General features: G+C 50.9%; 1 protein-coding gene across 21 annotated transcripts in view; it reads left to right on the forward strand.

Annotated features, from left to right (window-relative positions):
- Positions 1-17,032, forward strand: part of PAX8 (paired box 8) — a 57,216-nt gene that overhangs the window by 19,492 nt on the left and 20,692 nt on the right. For 11 of the 21 annotated variants that reach the window (XM_077843238.1, XM_077843239.1, XM_077843236.1 and 8 more), the window contains exons 3-7: positions 12,062-12,227; positions 14,213-14,413; positions 15,788-15,876; positions 16,185-16,310; positions 16,574-16,761. In XM_077843238.1, coding sequence (XP_077699364.1) covers positions 12,062-12,227; positions 14,213-14,413; positions 15,788-15,876; positions 16,185-16,310; positions 16,574-16,761 — 770 coding nt within the window. Of the gene's footprint in view, positions 1-12,034; positions 12,228-14,212; positions 14,414-15,787; positions 15,877-16,184; positions 16,311-16,573; positions 16,762-17,032 lie in introns of all 21 variants that reach the window. The other 10 variants (XM_077843231.1, XM_077843240.1, XM_077843247.1 and 7 more) reach the window with 4 other exon arrangements.

Raw genomic sequence — 17,032 nt, forward strand, 5'->3', positions numbered from 1 at the left:
GCCCTTCTGGCTACCTTCCCACCCCTGCCCCTCCTCATCTCTGGGTGATTTTTAACTCAATGTCCACAAAACCCACATTTATAACATTATAACTTTGAGCTATAGAACCTAGCAGAATGTTCTACAACATATGTATGTCATCAGACATGAATTATTGATGACTCACCCTCATTCCCCAACACACACACACACACACACACACACACACACGAGTGCGTGCACACCCTCCCCCCACCATAGGTATTCTACAGGCTTCTCGAAAGAATTGAAGGAGATAGTGTGTGTGAATGGATTTTAAAATTTTAAGGTTCTATAATGTGTTGTCAGGGATTATTAACTTGTAAGTTTCTCAAGGGCAAGAACTGTGTCTTCTACTCGGAAACCATCTCCCCACACACACCCAGCCTGGAATATTATTGGACATAGAGGGGATACTCGTTGAATTGAAATCTAACGAACTGAAAATGGCTTTAATATAGATCCATATTTTTAAAAACGCATTAATATCCATAGGCCTCTGACCCCAGGGAGGGTGATGGAAGGTGCAGTGATTTGTGTTGCTGGGCTTCTAAGTACGCATCCAGGGGGTGCTGGCATTGCCGCCTCATGCACCTCTCTCCCCCCAGAGACAGAGGCCCTGGCCCCTGCTGCCACAGCCCCCAGTGTGCACCACCAGGAGTCTGGAGGTGTCTAAGCTCAGTGGGAAGTTGCTGAGAAGCATAACCTCCAGTAAACCTCCAGCCAGCCCTGGAAAGATCCACTGTAGCCTCTGACCGGAAGTTTATGTTTAATCAAGTAATTCATGCTTTCAATAAGTATTTGACCATCTACTGAGTGAATATATACTCTGGGCAATCACCAGAGGAATTTTTTAAAAATACAGATTTGGAGACACCAGGTCAAGAGTCTGGTTGAGGGAACTGGAGGTAGAAAGTTTCCAAAGTCCTCAGGTGAGTCTAGCACACAGCCAGGCAGAAGCATGGCTATCCCCCTGCAAGGCAAGCTTAGATGGCCAGATAGGACACTACCCTTGCCCTCAAGGAGCTAGGCATCTAGGGACCAGGAAAAAGCACTGACCCTGAGAAAGGCCTTAATAATGAGATGGCAGGCCATGGACAGGGACAGTAGGGGAGGTAAGAGGGTAGGGGGTAGTAAAGATCCCTGAGAGCTGGTCCACGGAGGCTACTAGTTTGGGCAACATGAAGGCCAGAGTGTGAGGTGCAGATTAGCCACTCCAAAGCCATGTCCTTAGAGAGGAGGCTTCACCTCTTCAGGATGAGGATGGAGTGTGTCTCCAGTCAGAGAAACAAGGAAGGAGGAGACATAGTGCCCACCCTTAATTGCAGGGAGAAAGTGGCCCATCCAACTGTTTGGCCTACGGATAGAATTTATAGATCTGAGAAAGCTTGTAGAGGCCTCCAGAAATCTTTGAGACAGAGGGGAACCAAGCCAGGGAACCCTTCAGGGCTCAGAGGATCCCAGGTTCTCCTCCTTCCCCCAGCTCACCAACCTCTGGGTACCCCCAGGCATCCAGACTGGCTTTAGGCCAGGGCAGGGCCTCCCCTCCAGTGGGACTTTCCTTGGGAAGCTTAGAGGTCCATTTCCAGCAGCTCCATCCCTAGAAATCCACACATTGGGGCCCTTCCTGGGAGGGAGGTGACAGGGTTAATCTAAGGGCTGGGGGAGGTGGAAAAAGGCCTTGAAACATACGGTGAAGCCAACCAGATTAATAGAGGAAGAGAGAGGGGGGTAGACCATTAGGAAGACAAAGAGAAAATCATGCTGGAGCAATAGAAAGGGAAATCTAATATCAACTAGGGAAAAATAAATGGAGATTAGGGCAAACAAATTAGCTTTAATGGGTTCAATGCTAATACAAGAATAACAGCCGAGCTGCGAATGCCTTTGAGGGGAAGATGGGATAAAGAACCTGAGCAGTCAAGCAGGCAATAAAGATGATGCGCGGAGGGGGCCGGCCAAAGGCGAGCGTGTGCAGAGGCAGAGAGGAGAGAAGGCTGGGGGTGAAGGGGTAAGAGAGAGGTGCCCCCCGCCCCCGGGGCAGGCTCTGCCGCCTTGGACGGGACCCAGGGACTGGTGCAGGGAAGGGGCTGGGAGGACCTAGAACTAGAACGGGAGGCACAGGGGCCGTCAGCAAGGGCTGGACTTGGAGGCTAGGAAGGCAATGGGAAGGGACAGAGGGCAGTGAAAGCCAGAGCAGGACAGACTAGGGGGGACAGAGGGGAACAGAGTGCAGGACAATGAACTAGCAGGTAAGAGGGTGAATGAGAACCGAATTCAGGGAGTCCTCTAACTGAAGAAAACCACAGAAAAGGCAAGATGAGGCCTCAACAAAATGAGAACCTGGGGAGGACCCCGAGGTGGGTTTGGTAGGTGCCGCGGAGACACGAAGGCTCTTGGGAAAGGGGCTGATGGTCCCCGAGCCACGGCGCCGCGGGGGCCAGGGGCGCTGCCCAGGGGAGGATGGGCCAGGCCACACCTGGAGCCCTGGAGACCTCTGCCCCTTTGTGATGATGCAGCCTGGGGACGGTCCACACAGCCTTGGCTCCTCATCCCCGCTTCTGTAAAATGGGGTTGAGGTCGCTACCTGCCTCAGAGGGCTGTCATGAGGACGAACCAAAAGATGCATTTAGAATGTCCAGTGTGACTCAGGGGTCAGTACCTCCCACCACGCTCGCGCTCGGGGTATCCCTAAGCATTGGCTCGTGGGGGCAGGAGGCAGAACCCTGGAAATAGGATTGCTTGCTCCCTTGCTTCTCTCCCTCCTTCCTCTTCTTGAAGTCCAACATGGGCAAGATCCCTGCCAGATTTGGTTCTTTCCCAGCTAGGGACTAATCCAGGGGAAACCTCTTTATCCACCCTTTGTCTCCCTCCCTCTGCACCTCCCAGCTCTCTCTCTCCCTGTTGAGGAGGAAAGAATGGTGCTAAACCCTCCCACCCTCTGGGCCTGACTAAGGCAGAGCTTTAGGGAGCCAAACTTTTCATCCCATTGTTCCAGGGGCCTCTGGAGACCCTCAGATTTGCCAAAACTTCAAGTTGAGAGAAGTCAGGAGCTGGAGCTCATCCTCATGGCCTCAACCTGGAGACCTCTTGGGGTGTGTTAAAGTGCATGGAGATCTCACAGGAGGAGCAGAGCCCTACAGACCAGGAAAATAAATCAACAAGAACAAGCCCAGGAATCAATAACTAACCATCTAGACGGGGGCTCCAGGAGTGGGGAAGACAGAGCTGGGATTATTTCCTGCCCCTTAGGGCATTCCAGAACCTTACCAGAGCAAGACAATGATCAGACAGGAACAGACCTCTTCCCTTTGCTTCCCCCTCAGGGGTACCTCATGGCCTCTTGGTGCTCTTACAATCCTCCAGCACCCAGAGAAGTAATTTCCTGTATTGAAGCGCCTTGCTGAAGTACCTAGAACAGGCTTCTGATTTCTGACTGGACTCTGACTGACATGCTACTTAATGTCAGGAAACAGGATTCCAGGATTGGCTTGGTCATGCCCTTGGCCTTGAACACAGCACAATGCAGAGCTTCTTGGCAGTGAGACCTGGGAAACCAGTTTCTTTTTGACCAGCTGGATCCTGTTAGACACAAAAGGGCAGCCCTGCCCAACAGCTCCGAGTCAGACACTTCTCCTCAAGGGAGCCTCTGACTCTGGGGTGTCCAAGTCCCAGGAGGGGTAGCTTTTTTTTTTTTTTTAAGATTTTATTTATTTATTCATGAGAGACACAGAAAGAGAGGCAGAGGGAGGAGAAGCAGGCTCCATGCAAGAAGCCCGACGTGGGACTCGATCCCGGGAATCCAGGATCACGCCCTGAGCCAAAGGCAGACGCCCAACCACTGAGCCACCCAGGGATCCCGGAGGGGTAGCTTTCGACACAACACCATGCTTATCCCTAGTTCAAGCTATCACTTTGTGGCTTTTTCCCTCAATACACACTGAAGTCTCCCACCAGAGCCATAAACCCTGTGGGGGTCGTTCTGTATGAGTCACCCCTCGTCTTTCTCTGCAGACCCTCTGGGGCTAAGGTTAGAAGGAAAAGCCCTCTCACCCAGGAATCTGCAGACCTGCCTTGGTGACAGTGGCTCTGCTCTCCCAGAGGGCTCCTGCAGAATCAAACAGGCCATAAGTAAACCATGACAAGTGCTCACTCATTTCACAACGACACCAAAGCCTGGATGTAAAGGAAGGCCCCTGGCATTCATCCCATGGCTCCTGCAGGAGGGCAAATTTCTCTTTTCCTGGACTGTGGTAGCTGGGCCTCCTTCTAAAATAGCTCATGTCTGAGAGAATGTGACTTTGGAAGACACAGTTCTGCTTAGTGCGAAGATTGTGCAGGCTTCACTAAGCTTGTTTTAGGCCTCTTGACTTTCCTTCCTCCCTCTCTCCCTTTCTCCCTCTATCCCTACCTCTCTCCCTCCCTCCTTCCTTCCTTCCTTCCTTCTTCCCCTCTCTTTCCTTTGTTCCTTCCTTCTTTTCTTCCAATAATTAACCAGCATTTATTGAGTGCCTACGGTGCACCAAGCATTATACTAGATATTAGGGCTTTAGGGATTAAAAAAAAAAGTCATCCCTCAAGGGGCACACAGTCTATGCAGCAGGACACAGCCAGCATAAATAGACACATTCTTAGTGATGTGTAGTGCTAGAGACTGTGTCCCAGCATGTTTAAAAGAAAGGACCAGAGACAGCAGGGAAGAAAGGCAGGGAAGACTTGCTGTAGGAGGAAGCATCCTGAAGTGACTCAAGGTAGGCAGATCAATGGGGAGCCAGTTAAGAAAGGCCCCTCCAGGCATGGAAAACAGCACAGACAAGGACACAGGGGAGGATTCCAATGCTGTGAAAGAGCATCCAACAATTCCATGTTGGCTGGGTCATTGGAAATAGGGCTCAGACAGGTAGGGATCGAGGCTGGAGAGGTAAGCTAGGCTCAGCCCATGTGGACCTTGTCCTTCCAGGTTTAGTAACTCAGACCTCACCATGCAGGAGATGGTGCTATGCCCCAGCAGGCTTCTTCAGTACGGGAGGGATGCACACAGACTCAGGTTTTAGATGTGGTGCTCCCCAACAAAAGTCATGTGTGCATGTTGAGTGCAGGGACCAGTGAGTCCAGGTGACTGGTTAACCCCTACTCACCTTTGTCCCAGATGATACATCACTTGGGGAGATTTTCTTGTGTCACCTGGAACTAATTCTATCTCTCACCCTCTCCCCCCAATTATTCTTTAATACTGTACCCTACTGTGTCCTTAGCATCACCCAAACAATAATTATACACTATTTGTATGTTTGCTTTGTAAATATCTACCTATTTCTAGACTGGAAGCTCCATGAGGTCAGGCATCAATTCTATATGATCAGTTCCAGTAAAGTGTTTGCCCTATGGTAGGTGCTCAGCAAATATACATTGAATGGGTATAGGAATACATGGATGAAACAAACAAACAAACAAACAAACAAACAAACAAGGAATACATGGATGTATGAATGCTTGGGATGGCTAGGAAGGTACTGCTTAGGTAAATATTTAGAAGACAAAAATGTCATGATTTGGTGAGCCCTCCATATGGGGAGAATGGAAGAAGCTAAAGGCCATTAGTTGGTTCATGTGGCATATATTAATTGAATACCTAATACAATTTGATAATGAACAAAACAGACATGGTCGTGCCCCCATGAAGCTTTCAATCTAGTGAGAAAAGACAGTCTCTACTCTTGTATATAATCATGCAAATGAATGTAAAATTAAAATTTGAGTGAAGGCCATGCAGGGAAGGTAAAGGCTGTTGGTTGAGAATGTCTAAACATAGGCCCTAACCTTCTCTGTAGAATAAAGTAAAGCCATCTGGACGAAGAAGTAACTTTGTTCTAAGCTATACAGGATGCATAAGAGTTAGCTAGATAAGAGAGGAAGAAAGACAAGAGTTCAGGCAGTGGGAACCGCATATGCAAAAGCCCCAGGGAGAACAACATGCTAGCTCTGAGGTCACGCAGAGAGCCAACGAGGCTGCAGGGCAGTATTGGTGGAAGGTGGGATGAGGTGAAGTGCAGGGCAGGCTCTCTGCTTCCTTGGTGGCTGGTGTCATTCTCAATCAAGACAACACCAGAGAGAAGCCTCCTTATCACCCAACAGGAGATTTCCAATAAGAAACTAAGTATAAAAAAAAAAAAAGAAAGAAACTAAGTATAAAAGTAGGGGAGAAGCTCTAGACTGGGGATCCTGGGATGCTCACGGCGCCATCCATGCGTAGGTAATAGGTCAAACAATGAGAGTGAGTGTGATCAACAAGGATGACTGTGTAGGGTGGGTGCAGTCCTGGCGTTTAAGAAAAGCCTAAAAAATGTATACATATAATAGAACAAATGCAGGAAGAAAACCCCAGGAAAGAGAAACAAAAGCAGGTCTGAAAGTATGAGGAGCCAGGGGACAGCGCTGTCACAGAAACCTCTCCAAGGAGGTTTCTGCACCACTCCCTGTCCATCCAGTGCCAAGTGTTTGGGCACTTGCTTAGCTGGAGGCACATGGGGAAGTAACCAATGAACAGCAAGGAAGGAAATGAAAGAAGTAGGAACAGCAAGTATGACTGTTTCTTGAGAAATCTGGTCGAAAACAATAGTAAGAAAAAAGTTCTTAGTCAAGGGGGGAATACTGGGGGGAGTTTGGGAGGGGCTAGGGAAGCAGCATAGTTGAATTTCATTGTGCTCAGAGGTCCAGGGGAAAGACCTAGTAGGAAGAGGTAAATAACATAAAAGAAATATGAGGATAATTTATGGAGTAGCGTTCCAGACCAGGTAGAAAGTGAGGGGTCATTGCGACATGAACGAGAAGTATAAGCAACAGCTTTAGCCGCTGGCTGCTGTCTCTTGGCTCCAGTTAGTTAGCCTTGGGAGGGGAAGTGGAAGGCATGGTAAGAAGGCCACGCCTAGGTCGGGGCTGAAGCCAGATGTGGAATGCTGCCTCTCAGTGTGCCTGCCCCTTTTTGCTAGAGCAGGGCCTGTGTGCCTAGGTAACCCATAACCATGGGTGCTGGCATGATCCAGTGTGCAGACTTGGGGTGAAAAATGGAACCAGAGGTTGGCACCTAGGTGTCCATGGTCCTGGAACACTTCTAGTAGTGTGAGGCAGAAGCCCTGGCCTTTTTTCCAGAAGGGCACTGGGCCAAGGGGAGCAGCTGGGAGGTTGTAGTGGCAGATCACAGGCCTGCGAGCAGCGACTAGGCTAAGGATGTCAGAGCCTGGTTCCCGTCGACAAAGCCATTCCTTTGTGGAAGGGGAGTAGGCACCGCGTGATAGAAAGGGCATCTCAAGGCAGCCACTGGCCCTCCCTTTATAGTCCTGCCAAGGCTCAAACTCCCACCTTGACACGCTTTGGAGCTAAAGAAAAGCCCCCAGGTAGTTAAGTGGAAATCTTCCCAGAACAACACACGCATAGTCACTCTAGGACTGGGCAGTGGCCTGAGAAATGAGACAGAAAGAAAGAGGAAAGTATTGAGTCTGCCACTTAGGGATCCCACAGTGGGGAGTCTGCGCAATAACCATCACAATAGCCGCACAACAGCCCTCACATTTGGAAGGCATTTCTCTGTCGCTTGTATTTACAGAAGGATTCATTAGCCTTTTGTGACCGTGCCAGGTAGACAAAGGGGGACCTTGCCCTTGAGGAGAATCCCTAAAGAAATCTAAACAGATAGAGAGACTGATCAGTGTAATCAGTGCCACGATGAAGACTTGTACAGAGAGCGATGGGTGCCCAGGAAAATTCTCCATGTGCCTCAAGGGCTTGGGATTGGTACCTGTGACCGAGAGTTTTGCGCGATGAGCCTCTTTCTTTTCCTTCTACTGTTGCTGCTCCTCAGATCTCTCTAAGGGGTGAAGAAATGACCAAAAGAAACCCTAAGGCCTCCCTATATGGTCACTTCTCCATAGTATACATTTCTGGACAGCAGGCTTCAGGTGGGGCTTTGCAGGGCTCCAGACCCCTCACTGTAGACTAGTCCTCTCTGGCCCTGGGAAAGTTGGCATCCCCTTGTCTGAGGGCCTTCACACTCACAACCTGCTTGTGTCTAGCCAGGCAGGCTTGCCTTCCTCTTCCACACCCACCCCTCCCCACCCACAATGCTCTAGACCATGCAAAGAGCCTTTGCTTAGGAAGCTTCAAGCCTCTTCCTGGTTCACACCTTCCCCGCCCCCCAGGGGCTCCCACTCATTCCTGGCTTCCGGCCTCAAAGCCCACCCGGTCTGTAGTTGCAAGGAAAGGTGGTCAGCACAGTGGGCGGCCCAGCCCTTCCCGGGGCAGGAAGGAAGGCTGCACCCACCTTTGGGCATTTGGTGGTGACTCACCCAAAGGAGTCCACTCCCCCACACCGGACACAGGAAGGGACAAAAGTCCTTCCATTACACAGACTTAGCTCAAAACCTCAAACCATAGGGGCCATCTCCATGTTCAGCCCTCAGGCTCTTGCCAGACACTGCTACCTGCCTGTCCTACATCACAGTAAATGTCCTCCAATGTTTTGAGAGCACCAAGACATTGTGCATAGATTTATTTCCCTGTGGAAGCTTCTTTACCTGGTTACGTCCTAGTCATCTCTCCCTGCAAGCTCCATCTGACCACTTATGTGGGCTCCCCTAGCCCCTGAACTTATCTTTCCCAAGAAACTTCTCCCTTACCGTGGGGATTCCCAGTGTCTGTGATTGCATCCCCCAAAGATTTTAAGTTCCCTTGAGGGCCAGTTCTTGTCCCTAAAAAGAAATGAAACTGTGATATACAAACAGTACAAATTATTATTCTTTAGGAGCTGGTAGGGCTGAGGTGGGAGGTGTGTGAGTATTTAGTTCCTCTCTTAATTTTATTTACCAGCCATCGCCCAGCCTAAACCAGTGGTTTGCAATGTGTGGCCCCAGACGAGCAGCATCAGCACCATCTGGGAACTTCTTAGACAAATTCTTGGTTCCATCCCAGACCTGCTGATTCAGAAACTCAGGGCATTGGGCTCATCAGCCTGTGTTTTAACAAGCCTCCCAAGTGATTCTGATGCATGCTCAAGTTTGAGAACCACTGCTCCCATCCTAGGGCCAAGCTTGGGGTCATAATTCAACTATGTAAATATTAAAATTAGAATTTTTTTCCACTAAATCAAAACTTTCAGCAAACCAAACACTCCCACATCCTCATTTACTCATCTTCTTATAGCAGTTTGTAGGTCAGGAGCAGAATAAGAAGTTCCATTCAGTGGATGCGAACAGTAAAGGTGGGGGGAGGGGAAACACTTTCTCAAATGATAAAATTAAAACAGGCAGAGTCAATGCAGGAATCTGGCCAATATTCTTTGTACAGCAACATAAAGTTATTCGGAAGCCAGTAAAATAAAATAAAGCACCAGAGAATTTATAGTTTAAGGGCCAGAGGTATAAGTACACCTTTCCCTTCACACTGATGCTGGATGATCTAATAAATGAGATGTCAGGAGGGTTCCTGAGGGCTTGGGTCTTTAAGGATCCTGATCAGCCCTTCAGGAAGATTTAGGACAATGCCCACACAGCTTCCTTCAATAGAGAGACAGGGTTGATTTTTTTAAGGCACAATACTCAACTCAGGTCACCCCAAAAATGGCACTTGATTTTTTCAAAACTGCTACCTTTCTAAAGGTGAAGAACTCCACCTGTAGGAAACTTTGCTTCCAGGGATCCCTGGGTGGCGCAGCGGTTTAGCGCCTGCCTTTGGCCCAGGGCACGATCCTGGAGACCCAGGATCGAATCCCACGTTGGGTTTCCGGTGCATGGAGCCTGTCTCTCTCTCTCTCTCTCTCTCTCTCTCTCTCTGACTATCATAAATAAATAAAAATTAAAAAAAAAAAAAAGGAAACTTTGCTTCCAGATATAGAGGTCCTACCACAAACACCTGAGCCTTGGTGGATGACGTGGCAGCCTAAAGTTCTGGAAAATGGGGACAAACCAGGACTGTCTCAAGGTCTTGTCTGCTTTCGGGTGGCTCTCTGGTGCCCCCTTGTGTTCAGTGTTTGGACCCAAAGAGCCAAAAGACCAGAAGGATGGAGTGAGGGCTAAGCCATTCTCCAAGGACTGACTGTGGCCATGAGAGGCCAGCAGAAGGGGCTTAGGAGTGGGCCATCTGGGATGTCTTCCCAGGTCTGGTGGAAAACCACTTGCTGGGACAAGCTGCCTAGTGTGGGACAGTGGAAGTTGCGTGCAAGCTCACCCAATTGCCTCCATCAGGGGACTGGATCACTGTGTCCCTTCTGCTGGGGTATTTGGCCAGCAGGCTTGTTCCTCCTGACTTAGTGCCCAGGCCAGAGACTTATAGCCTCTCTTTTTCTTTTAAGAGAAATAGACTGTTCTGCTGAAGCCAGCTTGGGCCCCTGAGGAGACATTGCAAGGCAGTTCTGAATGTGCTAAGTCAGTGGGTGGTAATGGGCACTATGTGCCCAGCAGAGGCACTTCCCACCCTTGGCCATAAATAGTCCTTAACGGGCTCACAACAGAAGGCTTGGCACTGGCTCTTCCTCCTCGCCTGCCTGCTCCCCCTGACTCCCACCCCTGGAGCTCTACCATCCCAGCCAGATCACCACATCAGGCCCTGGGATGGAGAGAGGTCCTTCATGCTCAGATCATGGCATCTGCAGCACAAGCTTCCAGGGCTGGTGCTGGAGAACAGGGCTTGAGCCAAGAAGCACTGCTGAAAGCTTTCACCCTTGGCTAGAGCCTGGCCGCTCCTCATACAGGCTGAGTCACATCAGTCATAGAAAGCACTCTCCACACCCCAGTCTCTTCATCAGCAAAAGGAGATCTCAGCCCTAGAATGAGCCCAGCCCAGGCCTCAGGATTTTCAAGAGTTGAGAATGTTGGTAAATCTGACAGACAAGCACCTTCTTGCCTCTAAGCCTTTGTAGGTGCTGTTCCCACCGCCTGGAACAGTTTTCCCCCTTCTCTCCTTCACTTATCTTCAGTCAAAGCTTAGACTTCTTCAGGAACCCTTCTAGAGTCCCCTAAGCCTGGGCTTGGTCCCCTCCAGTGGTTCCCATAACCCCCTGCTTAGCCCTGGGCCCAACAGTGGCCATGTGGTCTGGTGACTGGCCATTGAAAACTGCAAGAACAGAGATCACATCTGCTTTATTCATCTGGGCATCTGCAGGGCCTGCTACAGTACCTGGCACATGGTAGGCGGTTAATACGTATGTGTTTGGCTAGGTAGATGTGTTCAGAACGAAATACAGGCTGGGGCCAGAGGGCAGAGGGCAAGTCAGAAAGGCAGCTGAGGAAACATGCACATGTATCCACGGTGCATCCATGTTCTGCACAACTGCCTGCAGCCCAACATGTCATATCCCTGGAACCCCTGGGAACGTGTACCAGGGATATCTCTGCCAGCCCTTTTAGGGCTCTGGCCTGTTAGAGAGAGGAGAAAACTTGGAGATCCCTCAGGATCTCAGGATCCCTCAGCATCCCTCTAGGCCACAAACAAGGCCTAGCCCCACTCTGCCCCAGCTCACCCAGAGAAGCTCTGCTTTTGCTCGTTTATGTTTCTCAATGCACTTGTGCTTATAAAAATCTGACTCTGTGTTAAAAAGAAGACAAAGACAAACTTAAAAACCACTGATTTAGTCTTTGCCCTCATTTTATAGATGAGGAAAGGAGAGCCAGAGAGGACAGGGTACTTTCTCCAACATCACACAGCTCAGCATCAGAGTAGGAAGACCCTGCATCTCTAATTCTTTATATACTTTTCAGAAGCAGGGAAGAAGGTAGGAGGTGGTTATTCAGAGTGAAGGGCTGAGGGTCTGAGAGGAGACCGCAGTCTGGCAATCTACCCCTCTGGCATCATACACCACCCTCCCCAATGGGAGCTAGCTTCCCTCTGCAATGGGACACAGGAGACGGTGCATCGGGAGCACCAGGGGGCACGATGGGGAGAGCTCACGCGCACCCGGTCGCTCGCACACACAGCACCCACACTCATGGGCTAATTCCCACCCACCTGCCCTGCCTGGCCCTGACAGCTGTTCCTGGGCCTCCTGTCTTCTCAGGCCATGGAGGGCTGAACCAGCTGGGAGGGGCCTTTGTGAACGGCAGACCTCTGCCTGAAGTGGTACGTCAACGCATCGTGGACCTGGCCCACCAGGGCGTGAGGCCCTGTGACATCTCCCGCCAGCTCCGAGTCAGCCATGGCTGTGTCAGCAAGATCCTTGGCAGGTAAGCACGAAATTCACCACATGCCACCTTCCCTGCAGGCCTTGTGTTGGGCAGCCCAGCTCTTGGCCATGCCTTTTCCCCGCAGGGAACTTGGTCCATTCTTGATTGTGAAGCTTTGGCCCAAGGACTGGGATCTGAACAGAGTACGGAGGTGTTTCTGGGCCTCCCCGCCCCCTGTTCTTTTATTGTTTTCCTGCCCTTGCTTCTTTATCTATTCTCCTTCCTTTCATTTCTCCCTCCCACTTTTCTCTTTTGCCCCATCTCTCATTTTTATGGGCTTCTCTACTCCTAAAACAGGAGAATCTGCCCCAAAGTACCCCAACAACCCGGGCTGAGACCAAAGGAAATGAAGCTGCTAGGGAGCGGACACATGATCAGAGGTGGCTCCTGCGGTCTAACCCCCTGCATGAGGGATATCTGAGTATGCTTCTCAAACTGTTAACTCCCAGACCACCTGCAACAGAAGCACCAGGGTTCCTTGATGAGATGCAGATCCTTAAGGCCTGATTCAGGCCTACATATAAATCATAGCATCCACTCAGGGAGCCAGGCCTGGGTGCTGTGATCCTTATGAGATGACCAAGTAACATTTATGAACAGTAACTCCAGACCAATGGTTCATAGCCTTGGCTGCACGTTAAGAGTCACCTAGGGAAACTTAATTAAAAAAAAAAAAAGAAGAAATTGAAAAAAATAAAAGAAATAAAAATTTAAAAAGAAATTGTGTCTAAGCCTTAGCCCACACCCATTAAAGCAGAACTTTAGGAGAATGGGCCTGAGTGTTTGTATAGTGTTAAGGGTCCATCGAATAATTCTAGTTTTCTGTAGCCAGAGTTGAGGACCACTGACCCAAAAGTTCAGGAGGGACCAGGAGCAGTAAAGCCTGCTTCTAGACTGACATAGCATAGTCTGGACAGCCACTCCCCAAATGCCCCTGTACTGTGGCACTTGGGCTTTGCATTGGCTTAAATGTACCTGTCTCCCTCACCCAACTCACAGGTAGATTCAACAGGAGTTCTGGTTTAAAGAGGCAAAAGGACCTGAACTGTGGTTGAACTGTGGAGAACCCCAGATTTCTGACTGAGGTTGCCAGGGGAAAGCGTGCTCCCTGGCTCAGGTCAGGAGCAAGGTTCCCGAGATGGGCTGTAATGTCCCAGAGATGAGCCCGGGATGGCTGTGACTAACAAGCAAAGTTTTAAAGAACCAGATTTCATTCTATGGTAGAAGAGACCAGAGAGTTTCCATAACAAATTGGGGAAAGCCATCCTACCGTAAGTCATGGATCTACCAAAGGAGGTAGTTGAGGGCTCAGGGGAAAGGGAAAGTGGACAGCCTGGGAGAGTGGGCATGGCCTAAGGGGCTGGATGTGGCCAGGGATCCAGGCCAGGCTGCCATTCCAGAGTCCAGGAGAAACAGCTTCAACCTGAATCATGTAATCTGGTAGAAAATTAGTGGCCAGCCAGAGGGGAGGAAGGTAAGGGAGCAAAGGTGAACCAGTGAAACAGGGCAGAGGGCCCAATGATCCAAGCTGGCTTCCTGGGGAGGGGCAAAACCAGGATAGCCGAGAATGGTAAGTCAAGCTTTAATGCAGGAAAGCTGGGTAGAGAAACCCGCTGCCATGAACCTGTATGTATATACAGAGCCTGTGCATCAAAACCTCCTTTCTAAGAAGGGAAATCTTTTGTGCTTCATAGGTGGCTCTTGCAGGAGCTCATATACAGGAGACTGGCTGGAGGGAAAAAGAGAGAAGCTAGGTGTCCAGGGTAAGGTCTTTAGCAGAGGGTTCTGGTTTGGCAGCAGCATAAACCTACTCATGCAAGGGAAACAGACAGTGCTAGGAACATCAAGTGTTTAAAGCCAGCCCTGGGGGTGCATTTTACCCCTCCCCCCCAGAAGCCTCAGAGAGGAACAGGAGTCTCTGGCTAAGTCCTTGCTCAAAGATCCCACCTGCTTATTGGGTAATTCTTTGGGGTTCTCTATTGGAGTAGGTACTACGAGACTGGAAGCATCCGGCCTGGAGTGATAGGGGGCTCTAAGCCTAAGGTGGCCACCCCCAAGGTGGTGGAGAAGATTGGAGACTACAAACGGCAGAACCCTACCATGTTTGCCTGGGAGATCCGAGACCGGCTCCTGGCTGAGGGTGTCTGTGACAATGACACTGTGCCCAGTGTCAGCTCTATCAACAGGTAAGAGGGACACAGCAGCTGGGGCAGGAAGAGGGGGGAGAACAGGGTAACTGGCTTTGGGGGAACCATGACAGAGATCGGAAGAAGGACTTGGCTTGGGTGGAAATAGAGCCTAGGAAGGGGCCTCTTGCTGAAGAATTAAGCAGGAGGCACCCCAGGTGCCATGGGGCAGGTACCACACCTTCCCACTGCTCTGTGACATTCCCACCCACCCCACCCCACCCCACCCCAGGCCCTACTTTGGTAGTTTCCTACCTCGCACACTACATCCTCTTTCATTCAACAAAAGAATCCTGGAATGATCCTTTCCTGGGCCACACGACCCCTAACCTGGCCCTCATTCACTCAATTGTTCGGTTATTCAATTATTCACTCACAGCCTCCATCAATCATTTACTCACTCATTCATTCATATATTCATATATACATAATTCACTCATTATGTGCTAGGCCTTGGGAACCCACAATCCTTGTCCTTGTGGAGCTTATAGTTTAGTAAGAAGACAGACCCTAATCAGGTACCAGTCAAGTGCCCCCACACACAATTGTTAAAATGTAGCTCTCAGTCCTCCCAAGGAGAGGAACCTGAGGTATGTGAACTAGCGTCCGGTGCTTGGTTTAGGAAGGAATGAAAAGATATCCTGGAGTAAGAAACAATGAATAAGAGTTAACTGGGTGAAAAGAGGAGCCAAAGAAAGGGGCTCTGAGACACCATATGCAAAGGCCCTGTGGCTCACAGATCCTAGACAGGAAGCTGAAAGAAAGCCAGCAGATAGAATGTTGGTTGGGGGCAGGGGAGCATGAGGTAGCTGAAGTGGAAATGTCAGCAAAGACTGCCCTATAGAGGCTGGTGGCCATGTCACATATTCTTGCCTGTGACCCATAGGAAAGTTGGCAGACTTTAAGCAGGAGGCTGCAGGAGGCATTGCAAAAAGTCTACTCAGGCTATAATCAGGAGCACAGATTAGAAAGGGTTGAGAGCAGATAGGGGTGGGCCAGTGAGGGATCCTGGTGGGAGAGAGCTCGTGGAGGCCTGCCCTAAGTGACTGACAGTGACATGCGGAGACGGATCAATGCTGGAGAGGCTTACAATGTCAAACTCACAGAACCTCATGATGGGTTTGACAGAGGAGAGAAGGAGGCAGGTGTGAAGCCCCTCCTGCAGTTCCGCCTTGAGTGACCAGTGGAGCTGATTGTGAAACAGGACCACTGGGAAGGACCGGGTGTGGTCCGGTCAGGAGTCCAACTATAGACAAGTTGTGCTGGAGGTGCCTCTAAGATAACCAAGTGCACTCTCAAAAAAGGCACAGGATTGGGGCAGTGTGAGTCCAGCTTCCTCCTCTTCCCTCTAATAGCTTCTTTGTCTTCTTACAGAATCATCCGGACCAAAGTGCAGCAACCGTTCAACCTCCCCATGGACAGCTGTGTGGCCACCAAGTCCCTGAGCCCAGGACACACGCTGAGTGAGTGCCGACACGTGGGCACACTCAATCTTGCACACACATACCCATCTGTAGAAACATGGTCACATGCAGGCCCACAGAGATACACCCGCCTGTGTGGACTGAGCCCTTGCACAGGGACAGAGCCTCATTGGGTCCCAGGGAAGGTGCCCTGACGTATTTAGGGGTGGCCTCACTTCAGGCAGCCATGTCTCCAAGCACCCCTCCCGCCAGCGGGCCTCCTGACTCCTCTGTCGTGGCAGCAGGGACCCTGAGGGGGGAGTCACACCCCACCCCGCACTGACCCTCTCCCTCTCATCCCACTGCAGTCCCCAGTTCAGCTGTCACGCCCCCAGAGTCACCCCAGTCAGACTCCCTGGGATCCACCTACTCCATCAACGGGCTCCTGGGGATTGCTCAGCCCGGCAGCGACAGCAAGAGGAAGATGGATGACAGTGAGTATTGGGGAACCAGAGGGCAGGTTGGGGGTGCAGGAGGGCAATCGGCTCAGGCTCCAAGGGGATTGGTGGCCCCAGACTTTGCAGGTGCCGGGGGGTACCCGCCTACAGCACATGGCCTGTCCCTAACTGGCCACAGTCCCACGGCCTGGAGCCAGGTCCTCCCCGTCCCTCTGCAGCCTGAGTCTGCCTCTCCACTCTGGCCTGGGGCATGGGTAGATGGGTCCCCTGAAAGCTCTCTCCCTGCCTGGGGATGCCAGGTGACCAGGACAGCTGCCGGCTGAGCATCGACTCCCAGAGCAGCAGCAGCGGGCCTCGCAAGCACCTTCGCACAGACGCCTTCAGCCAACACCACCTTGAGCCACTCGAGTGCCCATTCGAGCGGCAGCACTACCCGGAGGCCTATGCCTCCCCCAGCCACACCAAAGGCGAGCAGGTAAGCAGCCAGGTGAGCAGCCGAGCAGCAGCAGGCAGGGACTGCAACACAGCACAGTCTCTGAAAGACTCCTGGTCTCCTAGTCAGCCTGCGGTCTTGCCACCAACGTGGCCAGAACCTGTGCCCGTGGCTTAGGGTCACATGCTTCCTGCAGGTCCAACCCCAACACAGATTTGACTTTACCAGATGCCGGCATCCTCCTCCTTCTCCCCACAGCCCTCCTGCCTTCCCCTCACCCTTAGCCTCTGAGCTCCACCCTTTCGGAAAGAGCAACACAACCAGG

Source organism: Canis aureus, chromosome 12 (genome assembly GCF_053574225.1).
Source record: "Canis aureus isolate CA01 chromosome 12, VMU_Caureus_v.1.0, whole genome shotgun sequence".
Lineage (NCBI taxonomy): Eukaryota > Metazoa > Chordata > Mammalia > Carnivora > Canidae > Canis > Canis aureus.